The 16058-nt window shown below is 32.3% G+C and overlaps 2 protein-coding genes across 2 annotated transcripts in view; both read right to left on the minus strand.

The window, feature by feature from the left end:
* LOC140063645 (integrin alpha-9-like) overlaps positions 1–12446 on the minus strand; it is a 49759-nt gene extending 37313 nt beyond the window's left edge. The window contains exons 1-6 of the mRNA XM_072110077.1: positions 11999–12446; positions 8250–8529; positions 6627–6754; positions 4632–4738; positions 2583–2706; positions 361–495 (exon numbers count right to left, since the gene is read on the minus strand). Coding sequence (XP_071966178.1) covers positions 361–495; positions 2583–2706; positions 4632–4738; positions 6627–6754; positions 8250–8416 — 661 coding nt within the window. The 5' untranslated portion in view covers positions 8417–8529; positions 11999–12446. The remainder of the gene's footprint in view (positions 1–360; positions 496–2582; positions 2707–4631; positions 4739–6626; positions 6755–8249; positions 8530–11998) is intronic.
* Positions 12447–13021: 575 nt separating this feature from the next.
* The window catches only part of LOC140063646 (integrin beta-1-like), a 35725-nt gene continuing 32688 nt past the window's right edge, over positions 13022–16058 (minus strand). Inside the window, exons 22-23 of the mRNA XM_072110078.1 lie at positions 15689–15855; positions 13022–15536 (exon numbers count right to left, since the gene is read on the minus strand). Of these exons, the coding sequence (XP_071966179.1) occupies positions 15474–15536; positions 15689–15855 (230 nt within the window). The 3' untranslated portion in view covers positions 13022–15473. The remainder of the gene's footprint in view (positions 15537–15688; positions 15856–16058) is intronic.

The following is a 16058-nucleotide window of genomic DNA, read 5'->3' on the forward strand; positions in this document are numbered from 1 at the left end:
TTCCATTGTATGCTAATATTAACACTAACATTTTGTCAGATGGCAAACAGAAAACAGGTACATAAGTCTCAAGAGAATGTCTATTAAAGTCTATAAAATACCAATGAATATTAAATGCCCAGGGCATCAATAAGCAAAATGTTTAGATTTAACCAAAGTTTGACAGAATGTCAAAAATGTTTTTTACAATACAAGTGAAAAAAAAGGTTAATAAAAAGTACTAGTTAATAAATGTTAGAATGAAACAATAAAAAGTACTGTAAGTCCAGATTTCAAAAAATAAAAATAATTTATTGTTTTTATAATACAATTATTCTAGGTTTGTTATAAAACTAGGTAATGCAGTGAGTGCTCTCATACCTCTCCAAGCAAGTGATCCAACTGCTCCAAGGATGAGAGTGTTGCCATCAATTGAATACTCAGCACTGAATCCAGCCTGACACCAACCATGCCATGGAATGCCTCTTCCATTTATATCAGCTTTGATTTGTGTTTCTGTAGGATCCAAGAAAAAAAGAAAATTAAGGTAAAACTACCCACTGTAGAGTACATAATTATCATGAGGCAAGTTTCTAAATACAAAATCACATGTGATACTGGTTTCCCCTAATCTTAACCAACAATAAAAATTCATATGATACAGTTATAACATGTGAAAAACATAATGCTGTATTATGGAACTTTCCTATTCCAACACAACATACAAAACATAGAATCTGGTGAGGACTACTGCAATACAGATCATTTATTAATTAACATGTTCCCTTGTGAATTTACTGTAAAGTACTTTTGGTCGACTTTTATCTTATAATGTTACTTTCTATTTCATTCAAGTGAACTGTCGTGTTACATTTGTGTCAGTGTTTATTAAATTTGCAGTACTAGTTGGTATGGCAACTATTACCATATGTGCCATCTAAATATCAAATTAAATATAAGATTAAGAGTTTTCCTATCTTACTTAGCATCTTACTTCCAACATGGATATCATTAGCAATTACTGTGTAAATGCTATGAGGAATACAATTAGAACTTAGAAGGGAATACTTGCTGTCTCCTCAGTCTAATTATTCAAGTGACTATGTACAGTAGTAGACAATGGGATGCTATCACCTAAAAATATGCTTTTTTTTAACTTTACTACTGTGAGTGTGAGAACAGAGGTTTACAAGAACCATGTATTAATGTTATGAACAAAATGTGATAATGACATGAAACATACTGAGCCATAACAATAAAAACCCACAATTATACTGTCTGTCTTTGATATCTATGACACTTAATTAAATAAAAGAAAAGAAGCAAATGAAAAAATAGTTGGCAGATTGCTGAATATTGCTGATTAAATTATTTAAATAAAGAAAAAAAAAATACATTTGTACAACACTTTGTGTAGACCTACTAGAATTTGTGGACTAAATGAAAAGATTTTCAAAAAAATATTATTCAATTAAACTATTTTATATTTAAATGTTTATACATGGCTTATAATATTTAAAAATTCAGCAGTTTTAATACTAAATGAACAAAAGTGTTACAGTCTTTACAGCACTACAATACATATGAACATGTTGTTGAGGACAGCCTGGCTTTGTGTGGGTGGTGAGAGATATAATCAAACACTGAACTACAACTACATTATGCTTGATAATATAATTACAAATTGAGTGTAAATCCATAAGATTTCTATTTAAATGTAGTAATTACTACTACTGTACAAGACTAAATCAATTGGATATGTTTTGACTATGAGGTTTTAAGGACAATCTATCCCACACTGTGTTACACCCAGACTCTGTGTACAGTAGTAATACTTTCAGTACTGTTGGGGCTAGACTCTGGAACAATCTGCCTTTACATATTAAAAACTCAACATCTTTGGACAATTCCACTTCTAAAAAATTATTCTTTTTGACAGCGCTATGAGCAATGATCAGTGGAATGGCGCTTAAAAAATGATTAAGAGATTGATTGATAATACTAATAGTAATAGATGAACTTGATCTAGGATTTGTATCTCTTGGAAAAACACATTTTAAGTAATAAACAGTGGGATTGACTACGAGGACTTTGTACTTCTTTTGCATTTCTTTAAACACCAATTTGAGTGGGTGAAATAAACATCATTTCTTCAGAGACAGGTCTGATGTTAGCGTTTATTATAGACGCAGGTTGCAACACAAAGAACGATTATGGTTTTTTTAACTTTATCACCAATAATGACGTATTTCAACGAGGTCAATGTTCTGAAAAGCAGTTTCCCTTGAGAATAAAAGTTCAGAAGAAACGCAATTGAAGGGCACTAGATTAACAGATACTAGTTCAGGTAATTAGTATTCGTTCCTATGCACTGCACGCACCAAACTAACATACATTTTTAGTGTACTACTTGCGTCTAGGTTAGGGAATGGCACTAAATGCATTTAATTCTAGAGGGGTTAGCTTCAGATATTTACGTTGATTATTTAGGGGTTAGGAATACTAAAGTGTATTTATGACTTGGGTTAGTTATAGTGTTATGATTTTATTTGTTTTTTTTGCTTTGTTTATCAGAAACACATTCTTAGACATGATGTAGTTACCTGTGAGACATGGCCTTATCTTTTCTACTGTCATATAGTTTAATGCTGAATCTAGCTTGTAGCAGACACCATTTGGTAGAATGGCATCTGCATAAAATGTGTTTGCCCATCGATGACCACATACCTGTTGAGAAAGAAATACATGAATCAATATCAAATGATCGGATTATGATTATTTGGAAGCGCTAATAATTTAAAACTTTAATAATTACACATTTTATTAAATTCAGATTAATTGAATATAATAACAAATCACATTCATTAACTTTTGAATTAAAAAGTTTTTTAATGCAGGCAGTAGATAGGCTTGGGGGAGATTGACTTTCTGTGTGTGGTCGGGTGGTACTGTTTTATCTTGCATGTCTGTAAATGTTTTGCAAGTTACATACAGTAGGCCATTTGTAAAAAGAATTATATAAATTTCATTTCAGAAAGCATACTAGTTATGATTAATATTCACATTATGTTTTTGTCTAATAATATAGAGTACAGTGACGTAAGGAAAAACCAGTGTACATACATGCGAGTGACATAAGAGGAAATACAAGTCCACGTACAGTTACAGTATAGCTGTATAATAAAGGAACACTCTAATTTCCTTAGTCTAGCTATTCTTAAAATAGAGCATCCATTAAAGGCCAACGTGATGCTATTTAAACTAGATATAGTCTGCTCTTTATTAGAACAATTTGATAATAATAAATATTTTAGCATTGTGTTATTATGAATTACATGTTACATTATATTATTATTATTATCATATCACGTTCTTTCTAATAAGAAAATTAATAATTTTCTTTAAAAAAATCACATTTGGATAAATTTACAAAATGTGCATGGTGTCTGAATTTTGCATAATAGGGGTGAAATTTATATTCGAGCGTTGGATTATACTTGGTCATGGTATTATTAATGGTACTTATTTTGTTAATTAAATTTCTTTGTCAACTACCCAAAAAAACAATATACTATTCTATAATCTCACAGGGATTGCTGTCTCAGAAATAGTTTGCCCTATCTGCATTTAACTAATTACATAGGAGGATCCAGGTGATTTTTGGCAGCTGACAAATTAAATGCAAAACTAGGACATTAGCATTCATTTTATAATTTTTAGGCCCTCAAATCAAATCTACTGTACCATCATCTCAAGTATGTATATAGCAGTTTGACATTAAAATATACATTACTAAGTGTCAGTCTCATAAAATAAAACATAGGAAAATCTTATTAATTGTTGAATGTCAATAGTTATTGTCAAATGTATACAATTCCATGCTTTCCATAATGATCAGTAATTGGTTGTAAGGTCAACAATTTCCTGTAGGCTATTCTGCTGCAGTTTATTAGCTGAATGGAAAACATAAGTGAAAATGAACAAAATGTTTTAAATTAAAATCTCTCTAAATTGGTGATTATGTTTATGATACTGTTAATTGCTATATGTGTATGTATTGCATATGCTGTTTTCAAGGTTTGTGCATATACTATTGAAATTGATTAAAATATATATTTATACTGGGAACCTCTTCAGTCAAAGACTGGTCTCCCAGAGGGCCCAGTTATGATCAGTGGCTGTGATGTACTAATACACCCCTACTCGTCTCGAAAGATGTACTAGGTTCTCTAAAGTGCACACGAGCTAGATGTGTACACTGGACCTACGGTTTATAGTCCTTATCCGAGAAGAATCGTTCTACCACCAGAACCATGGAGTGAGTGAGCCTCGAACCCATGCCGATGTTATGGCTACGTAATTACGGTTCCACTGTCTTAACCGCTTGGCCACTTACTCACACTCCGGCCACTCACTCACACTTTTACTAGACATAGGTGAAACAGTAGTAAACTGTAATTAAGAAATCATTGGTACAAAATTGTTCTTTATGGCACAAGTATGTGATCTTCAATATAATAGGAAGGAATGGGTACAAAAAAGTTATCTTTTTGAAGGCATGGGTCCATCAGACTTTAGGAAAGTATGGATACCATCACCATCTACCACACACATTATGATACATTTTTGTTTGTCAATAAATGAAGACTTACTGCAACTCTTCCAGTAAATGGTTCTCTTGTTAAAGATGACCCCAACCATTGATTGTCTTTCTGATCCTGAACCAATGGCCTCACATCATATGTAGTTCTTTCATTGCCTTGAAAACAATAAGTTTGTTAACAATTGTCAGTCAGATGTTATGATAATGATGTAATTGTCTACTTTAGACTGCTGTTATTTTCTTTTTTAGTCCACCAGTCGGTGTTTCGATTTTTGTGTTTCAAGCTCATGTATTTTAAGTATGAAACGCCATGTGTGCCAAAATGTTTATCTTTTAACAAATATTAAGCAGTACATTAACACAGGCTGGAAACCACTGGTTTTGGCAATCTAGGGCCCCTCCAACACTGGAGACAGAGGGTTAGAGCAAGGTAATACCTTAAACTTGCTTAAAAACGACCACTATACTAGGCCTATCATTATATTTGTTTTTACTTTAAATTCGGAATAGTATTTTTTTTATGCACTTGCAATTGTATCCCACTATATACGACCACTACCAGGATCATTTTGATTTATCTGATGTGGTGCGTCATACTTTATGAATACCATGACGCACCCCTGCACCAAAAAAGTGACTTTTAATACCTTTAGGTGCAACCTGCCTGGACCATTTTGAAGAACAATGAATAAGGCATTGTGTCTTGTGACCATGTTGTTCATAATAATAATATGGTGGATTGTAAAGTGACGGACACGGACGGACACACCATCATTGTTTTGATGTGTCAGTCATACCATTTTTTAGATTTTTTGATGCATGCATCAATGATAGCCCTATCATTGATTATTTGTAAATGACGCATCTATGACGCACCTCTACGGAAGCCAATCACTCCGGCCGCGCTTCACTCCGGCCGCCGTATCAGTTTAGCGCGATGTTATGCACTCCGGCCACTATTCAATTCGACTTCTTGTGCAAAGGGGGCCGTTAGTATGGAGAGCCCATATCTACGTTTTCTATACTGTTCAGTGTTATAACAAATACTTGGTGACCAAAAGAATTAAAAGAAAAAAGAATTTAAATGGAACTAGTTGAATATTTATTAGAAGTTGGAACTGCTTTTTCTTTCAAACTAAACTTAACTTTTTCCTTTCAAATAATAAAAATACCCGTCTAATTAATGCTTGAATAACAATATTTAATTTCTTTCTATGTACATTTTATAGCTTTACATTAACATTAAAAATTAGTTAAAAACCTTATTTTTATAACACTTTATATTGCCAGTACCCATACTTACTAATTATAGTTAATAACAATATGTAAAATATTAATAAATTTATTTCAAATAATCAAATATCCATCTAATTAATGTTTATTTTGATTCTCTACAAAAAATGTGTCTCGGTTGTAAAAGACTCATTGGGCGCTCCATAGCTGCGGCCGGAATGAATAATCGCTGCCGGATTGAATCGCTGCAGAGCCGGATTTGTATTGCCGGAGTGATCTGTATTCACCTCTACCGGGGGTCATATAGTGGGTCATACAATTGACAAGTGGATTAATTAAATATAGCCTGTATAGCAAAAGTACCTTCAGTATAGACTATAGAGTATACCTAGGCCCCTCCTATGTATGTATACAAACAAGTAGCTACCGCACTGTAGCATAAAAATATAGGCCTAACGTACTATTCTAAACTGAAAACTCTAGCCTAGCTATGCATAGTAGTATTATTAGTTAGGGCTAGGCTAGCTAGATCTAGTAGTAGACAGTAGTAGGGCTATTTATTGTATGTGGCACCATGAACTTATTACTACAAAGGAAATACCGAAGGTAAAAGTAATGTCTTTTTAGATTCATGACGTGTGCATTGACAATGCACAACCGACGTTCGTTTTTTCAAGAGATAAAAGAAAAAGACGAAACACAACAAAAAGACAAAGTGACGTGTTTGTTTGTTGTATTGTTCACTCACCTATTTTTAAGTAATGTGTGAGTCTGGTTAAGTTTACAAAGTAGAATCGTTTTCAAAACTTACCAACTAAGTCAATTTGAACTTGTCCGCAATACTGTCTCCCTGATGACACATAGCATTTATATAAAGCTCCTGGTTTTTGTAAAGATGGTTGGTAATTAGATTGATCTTTTGGTGATCCTACCAATAACCTATAAAAAGGATAAAAAACACTTATGAATATTAAAGCACAACTTATAGTCTTTTAAATAGAAACTGCAGGTCGCCATAATTAATATTATTTTTCTCAAAAGTCAGTTCAAACATTCATCATATTTTTTTTTAAAAATAGGCCTAGAAGACCAGTATTTGAGAAGAGCCTAGTAAGACAAATAAAATAATACCCGATAAAATCATTCAATTATGTGCATTTTGCAATTAAGATCCCATAACAAATTATTAAGTTAGGCCTACACTTCTTTTTTTATGAATGAAGTGCATGGACTTTCACTTTCACTACTCTTTGTAACCTTGGGATTACAGAGACGTTAGTGGGTCAATAATCCCTATCTACCCCTGGCGTCTATTCAGAGATCAATATAAAAAAACCAGTTTTTCCTGTGGTCATTTCTTTCTGTTTGTTTTATTTGCTGTTTTATTTGAGACTAGTATAGATCTTTTTGGAAAAAGATAATAATATAAAACCGAATAAGTTAGGGAATCAGGGAAATAATTTATTATGTTTCAGGGCAGTATAATATTAGGCCTATAATCTATTATCTTTGATTGGCTATAAAACGAAATATTTAGGCTACTGGAGTATGGGAAGGCAATTAGCAAAGAAGACAAATCAATACCTAAACGTAGCCTATAGTCTAGCGATTAGAATTAGAGAGCGTCTTATTTAATGAAATTATATTTTAACGAAAAGTGTTCCCAATAGACTTAAATATTTTCCGATACTATATCATTTTGAGTCTGACTAACATTATTGACCTTGTTCTTAATCCTATAAAATTGCTTTGACGATCCCGATAATATGTATTCGAAAGAACATCATGCAGTTTATACAAATATTAAATCCCAATGTTCTTATCTCATGATAAACTATTTCCTACACCAATACTAGTTATAGTAATTATTTTATGCAAACGTTTTCGGACGTGTCAGAACGCTAATAGTCCTACGTCGTATAGTCACGAGCTGACTTGTCTAACCTTCATAAACTTAGTAAGTATCACCAAGTCAACATATACTAAACTCTATAATAAAAGTGTCAAAAGCAAAGAAGACATGGTCCTACGAGTTATGAACTTTCGATTCAAGTCAAAAACAAGGTGGAAGATATTTATTTTAGGTATAAAACCTATGTTTAATTGTTTAGAACTTCTGCATCATAAAGCCTCTGTTTCGATCGTCAAAAGGAATTGTTTAGCCTAAAAAGATAAACCTTTCAACCAACTAAGTTATCATAAAAATAAGAAACGATAAAACTCTTTGCCTACGCTAGTATCTATAAATCATTGGTTATGCCAATTTAACTTTATTTTGCAAGAATATTTCACGATAAAATAACTTTTTAAATGGGCGAAGCTTTAAATGCTTTCGGTTGTTTAATAATAAACTTATTAGTCCGTTTAATTACTGCAGTCGTCGATTTAAGAATACACATATTTTGTTAAATGTATATCTATAGCCTAACGTTACCATTTTTCTCTGGAATTCTCATGAAGCATAACTGTGTAACCAAAATGGCTATTCGCTGGTCCATAATATATCCATGGATTTTGTACATCAATGTTAAATCCAATGGCATATGTTAAAAAATATAAAAGTATCGATAACGAAAATAGACGCATAGTTAGCCCTTTCATTATGATTTAATGAATGTTGTTGTTGTCCAATTACAGCAAATATAAACGAAAATAATACAGATGTCAAACTTGTAGTTGTTGATGGAATGTTTTATGATGCGAATTCTTCAATTCTGAAATAAAAAGACAATGATATAAGTAAATTCATTTTGGTGTATCTTCAAGCATGTGTGACGTAATAGTAATAATGTGTATCTTAAACGATATACATATATAACTAGTATAATGCAGTCTAAAGATTGTGTACGATGCACACAAGTGAGAATGGGCTAACAAAGATTTGTTGGTTTCTAAACAGATTATAATGTTGAACAGACATAAAAATAAAGAAAACCCGTTATTAAAAAATGTATAAATGTTCATATATTCTAGACAGAAAAGTTTGGTATATTAAAACAAGGCCAACAGCCATTAAGTCGCGTGCATGCTACAATGCATAATGATACCGGACCGACAGACAGACCGACAGACAGACCGACCGACCGACAGACAGACCAACCGACATAGTGAACTATAGTCGCGTCCACGCGACTAAAAAGGCATAATTTTTACGAATTTTTTAACTTTTTCATCAAAAACGTGCGCAAATTATCCAATTCGACGTGCTCGTATGACGTAATTTTAAGTCGAAATTGTTTAAAAGATGGTAAAATTATTAGAAAAGGCTGCAAAAACATAAATCACGCGAAAAAAGTATGTATTTAACGCTACGTGCGCACCACGCGCGTAAAAATTTGCGCGCGTATGGGTATTTTTGACATGCTCAAACGGCAAGAAACGCGTAGAAAGTTGATTAAAAATGAATTTTGCGCATTTTAAAATTTTAAATGCGCGTGCGCACGTAACTTTGTGGCTTTGTGAGTCATGGCAATTTTGTAAACGCTTAAAATTGCCTGAAACGTACTCTTAATTCATCGAAAATAAATTTTGAACATTTTAAGCGCGCGTACGCATGCGTTACATGCGCTACGCACGTAATTGTATTGCCATATGATGATTTATGCCCTGAAATTTATGAGTACCAAATTTTATTTAATTGTGAATCATGGTTGTGAAGATATGATTACAAACCTGATTTCGTTAAATCGTGCGTAGACCGCGTAATTTTTTATTGCGCACCGTGAAAACATAACCACATCGATTCCTGGCCATAAGGAATATTCTGTGAAAAATTGACTTAGCTAGATTAAACTGATATCAAGATAAGGTCAGAAAGCGATAAAACGCATAGTGATACCGGACCGACAGACAGACAGACAGAAAGACAGACAGACAGACAGACCGACAGACAGACCGACAGACAGACAGACAGACAGACCGACCGACCAACCGACCGACATAGTGAACTATAGAGTTCAATGGCAATAAAAATAATTTGAAAGTTCATCTTGCATCTATTTCCAAATTTCCACTATTTGGCAGTACCATGCAATTATATTTGTCAAAGAAAAAAACAATTAGTCATTAAGTTCATCTATACAAGAAGTCAATCTAAAATCGAAAAGTAGCTCACTTAGATGTAAAGATTTTATTCCAATATAAATGATCAGAAAAAAATGTCGGGGTAAAAGAAATGTTAATGTTCCATGTTTTGAATTGGAATGTAGGCCTATTGTAATTTCCTTTTTCATTGATTCATAGATGAGTTACACCTTTCGGTTTTAGAAGAAAGGTGTCTCTATCTTCTTTTGATGCTTTATGGATTGGATAATAACCGAAGACCCCTAAGCAGTTTGAAATTAATTCAAATTTGAAAGCATGTAAATACCTTATTCGTGTTAAGATTCGAATTGAATGCTTTATTAGGTCAAGTGCTTAATTCGATTTAATTTCAATGCAAGATTTTGAGAAGTCTCCTATAATTATTTGACGTCGACGTAAGTATCATTCAATAGTAGGAAACACATTGGCCCATGCCAGTTAAATGATTAGCCTAGCTAACGTATGTGTAGACTTACTACAAGGTAAAAGCGGAATATCTCTACAAAGATAATGATATAACAGTATACACAATATTAAATTCACGCAAAATATATTTTCTTAGTGTGGAAAAAGGGCTTAATTTACATAAATAATAGGTGTGTATCACCATGGTGGTACGTATTTTAACGCAAGCAATTAGACCAATCACAAACGATGGATGGATTATTATTGAGAATTAGACCTATTTCCTAATGGAAAACAAGTGGTTAATGTTACATAGTGGTTATTTGGTATTGCCATGGACAAAATAAGTAATTGGACAAGCTCATGTCCATGATATTACCTTAGTGGTTATGTTACGTTCGTAGATGAAGTATCATTACGTAATATGTCTACGGTGATAACTTTCTTTGCATTTTTGTAGTTTTTCTAGACGAATTAGACATGTATTTTTATGACGGTATCATGTTGCAAATAGAAAAACAAACTAATTTAGGCCTACGCCTTTTTCGTAAAAGTATGCAAAATGAAAAGTAACGTGTTAATAAGTACCGTAAACAGAAAGGAAAGAAAATTTGAACCACATTCCCATTATTAGGGTTAAGTAAGCCTTAAGCTTGGTTCCCACTAGAGCGTAACGCAAGGACGTAAACGCAACGCAAGCGTTTTAACCAATGACAAGCGAAGTTAGAGACAGTTAGCAATCACAAGCGAATAAGCCATCGCTTGCGATTGGTCAATTCATTTGCGTTGCGTTACGTCCTTGTGTTGCGTCGCTAGTGGGAACCACGCTTTATAGTACAACATAGATTAGTTACATTTAGAAAAGACTCAACCACTCTGGTTAGCTGTATTGTTTATTAGACCTATTTAAAACAAGTCTGGCATGTAGCCTATGACTAATACGTGTCGTACCTCTCCCCAAATAAACAATAACAGTGTTTTATTTTTGATTATTTCAAACAGTATATGTATGCTTCTTTGCCTCCTATTTAATCATAGCGCAACGCAAGGACGTCAAAAAACTGCAACGCAAACGAGTTGACCAATAACAAGTAAATCGTTCGATATTTCATTGCTTGTGATTGGTCAAATACTTGTCCTACTGGACAGAACCAAGCTTTAAGGTACTACGAATTAAACTAGACGTGATGATATATCAATTGTTGGAATATATGTTTATGAAAACTAGACTCATACTAATAGAACGAACAAAACATATCGTTAATATGCCTACTGCATTGACCCCGAAAAAATGTTATGATTAAATGATTCAAATGTTTCTTATGATTCACTAAATTATACTGTAATGTGTTTACTGACCTCTTTTGATTCTCCTGTTCTTACTAATATAACTATGGTTCAAAGCTAAGGTTAACACAGAAAAACCCTCCTCTTCCTCCCCCTCTCACCACAACTCCCTGATCCCTCACCACAACCCCCTGATCCCTCACCACAACCCCCTGATCACTCACCACAACCCCCTGTTGGGTGCTTATTGTATCTTTTGAACAATGATTCAATCGTACTGTACTCACATAATTATTACTGGTCGACGATGTTATAAAATTGTATATAAACAATAATATCAGTCAATTAAGGTTAAATAGCGGGAACATCTAAAATATAACCTATTGTTAGTTGAAAATCTGTACATACCTTTCATTACGAATACCGTGGTGCAGATTCTAGGCTAGTAAACATTGTAGAAACATTTCGTCATACTGTACTCCGTAACACTGTAGGTCAGTGAATCTGAATCACTATATAATCCCTTATAAATCAATTTCCCTGGTCAAGCAACCACGCACAACTAAAACATTAACTAGTATGCTAGGCTTGTACTCGTTAATAAAACACAATGGTCGCATTACTCTCAAACTACTATCACAATTCCATGTAGGCTCCAAATAATATCATACAAATTGTTTTTACAGAAGTAGTGAGCCGTGATAGGAAAAGACTTTTTGAAAGATGTCAAAGTTTGCCGGATGTGTCACTTAGTAGTTGTGCAGAACGCTGTGTAGATATACTGTACTTATTTCATGAGAAATATTTTATTTGTACGCATCATACACAATCTATCCTGATTTTCTTATTGTTCAATCAAAACACACGTGATAAAGGCATAACGTAAATATTGATAATTATTAACGCGGTTAACATTTAAATTATAGCTACGTAAACTACTGTGTAATTATCTTACCTAGCCTATGTAGGCCTAAATAAGAAACTCATGAAATCTGATGTGCAGTTAAAAACTTCTTTGATTGTCACATTGTCGCCAATAAACACAAGCAAGCATTTGTATTAGTTAATCTCACATGGTCCCATCTTTAAGATACTTCAATAGAACATTTTATTCGGTAATAAATAGGCTTTGGATAAACCCATTTTTACATAGGATCTCTCCGATTTAACGTTTCACCCTCAAATAGTGGTTATACCTTACTTAAAAGATCCAGCTCTTGTGATGAGGAACGTTACATACCACATTTGAATACAGAAAAGGCTAAGCCAATTAAAAATGTATTTTGTCGATAATGCGTCAGTCGGCTTATGAACCAGAGCAAATACAGCGAATAATATTTATTTTCGCCATATATAAAAGTCTCTCACACTAATATAACATGGTCGCAATAATTATGTAAAGCTCAACGAAAGAAACTCAAACGACATTAATAATTATTAGCAAAGCATCATGATGTATTTAATCCGTCTTCAGTATCAATAAGTGTCATTTACAAAATCAATCTTTTTTCGTTTTTACAATATACCATGATACAATCAATGTTGTTTATCATCGGTAATACTAATTTCTATACAAAAACTTTCTGCATGATTCATTATTATACTTTAAAAAACAATTAATATTCAATTCAATCCATACTTTTTTTGTAATGAAAGCAAAATGAGGCGTAAAATGTCCAGCACTTAAAAAAACATCGGGTATAAACAAAAATACTAACTGATAATGCTAAACATAATATTTTGTTATTGATAAAAAAAACACATTGCCATTGGCTACAGATATGTCACTCATAAACTATTTATTTACATTTTTCTGCTTGAAAGTTTCAGTTCTTTCATATGCTATCATAGCGTGCACGCGTGGCTACAACATAGAGAAGCCAAAAATCTCACACAACTCATATTGGTAGATAATGGAATATATCATAATACAGAATTGAACGGCGCCGTCTTCCGTTCCGTGAAACGAAACAAGTGTGACTGCAGCTTTATTTTGAGTTACACCCGTATTATTTCACAATGGGTTAAACACGTGACATATTTTAATCAAACAAAAATATCATAATTGTATACAATTTGGCCTTCTGTTTAAAACTCATTCACTAGTATTTTTAAACCCTATTTATCACCACTGTTTTCTGGATCTCAGTCTGTGATTGTAACCTGTATACTAAATATCAAATTTGTAAAAAAGAAATATAAAAAAAATGTTTATTTACAATTATTATAGAACCATACAACCTGATGATTTGAAAGCATAACTAGTTTTAAAAAGGACAGAGTAATTTGAGACATTTATAATCTACCAAATAGATGGTATGTAAAAAACAGCCTTACATAAAGAGCAACACTTTAAAGTAAAGTATTTAAAACATAGAAACACTGATTACTTATTAATAATTGATATGATACAAAAGATAAATATTTTGATAAATTAATTATTAATATTTGAAACTGTCTAATATACAATATGTTAGTTGAGAAAAGAAAATACAAAGCAAGGCTATGGGTAATAACGTTGATAATCAACTGACTATAATTGTCAATTAGTCAATAACAGCAGTTCATTTAACTACAGTACCAAATAAAATTAAACAAACCAACACTCATCTAAACCAACCAATCAGCTAACTGATTAACCAACACTCATCTAAACCAACCAATCAGCTGACTGACAACCAACACTCATTAAACAACACTCAGTTTACATTTCAGGAACCATTAAGATACAGTCCAACTCACCAATAAAAATCTATCAAATAATGAATTAATATAATTAAAATAATTTGAATATTAATTCAAATTTATTTAATAGCAAGAAAGTTCTCTATATATCTAATTTTAAGTCTTTGTTTTTATAATATTGCTTTTTATAACATTAATTGAATTAAAATTGAATGAAACATAAAAGATATGATTAATTAAAATAATATGATTCTCCACCTGAAGGTTTTTAAACATGATAAATAAGTAGGAACACTGACTCCTCAAGTTATAATGAACACAGAAGAAAAGGTCTTGTATGCAGTCTTATCTCAAACACGAGGCTTTGACTGCTCAGTCTTAGGCTGTGTTTACACCACAATTTACAAAATGTTTGGTTTGATGTAACTGGCCAATGAAACTGTGTTGACTGTAAGTTCTTAATTCCCAGTTGCGTTTGTATTTTGTCTGCGCATATCCATTCTAAATTTGTTTGAATTTAAGATCAGGATAGAATGAACATAGCTCTATCTGAATTCCAGAAATACAACAAGGACACAACACGACGCAGTATTTTTCTCATCCATAGCCTAGCCAAATAGGACAGTATTTCAGCCTTTATATGAATTTGTGTTTATTGTATCTGGTATTGCAGTATTGATGTGAATGATTTCTAGTCAATGTGAATGTAACAAGTAGTCGGGAGAAACTTAAGCATATCCTTGTTTTTACTTGGATCTTTAGAATGAATAAATAATTATAAATAAAATAAAGTGAGTAAAAAAACTGTCTTTCCTGCAGTGTTTTAACAAGAAGTCAAAAAATACCCTGTGTACAACAGCAACGAGCAATTCCAAAAATATTAGCATTTGCTCAAGTACCATTTCTTGCAATTAAATTCTTATTAATGATGTTATACAATACATTGCTTGATATGAAATTTCAGCTGAAATCTAACACAGTTCCTTATTGTAAACTGTTACTAATTTAAGGAATGTTTTACATTAAGAAAGTATATAGATTGTCAATAGTTAACCATTAACAAGATACTAATTGGAAAAAAAAAAACAAAGAAGAATTTTATTAAATAGAGTTTCCACTTAAAAACGCTACTTCTACTTTATTGTGTTTGTTTGTATCTTTATAGACAGGCACATGTGGAGGACTCTATTAGGACTCTCTATTTTCTATACATTGGATTCTTGTAGGTTGAAGTTGATGGTTTGTATATTGGATTTTGACTCTGAAAATAAAAAAGATAAATTTTTCAGCTAAATCATTTTTTACATGTTTATGGAAATGAAATAATAATAAATATAAACTAATTATAAAGAGATAAATACAATCTTTAAATATTTTTAGTTATAGGGAAAATCTTTAAAATGTTCAACTTACAGCACCCCATTTAGCATTCTTCCTTTCTTGTTCATGACGTGCAAATTCCCTTTTGTCATGAAGATAAGTAAGCAGACGCCAAATTAGAAGAAGTATTAAACCAACGATGATGATTCCAATCACAATACCAAGAATAATGAACAGTGGATCAACAGGCTCACTGCATACTAATTAAACAAATTATTTTACAAAAACATTTATTTGATTGATTTATCATGAATAAATAAATATATATAATGGTAAAGAAAACAATATTTAACATCAAGGGCCTTCTAAATTGAGATTTTGTCAAAAAGATTTTCCATATTAGAAATATTTGTAATGTTCTACTTTAGGAATAAACTTCATACTTTTAGAACTTAAAACTTCA

This window comes from Antedon mediterranea, chromosome 1 (assembly GCF_964355755.1).
Source record: "Antedon mediterranea chromosome 1, ecAntMedi1.1, whole genome shotgun sequence".
Lineage (NCBI taxonomy): Eukaryota > Metazoa > Echinodermata > Crinoidea > Comatulida > Antedonidae > Antedon > Antedon mediterranea.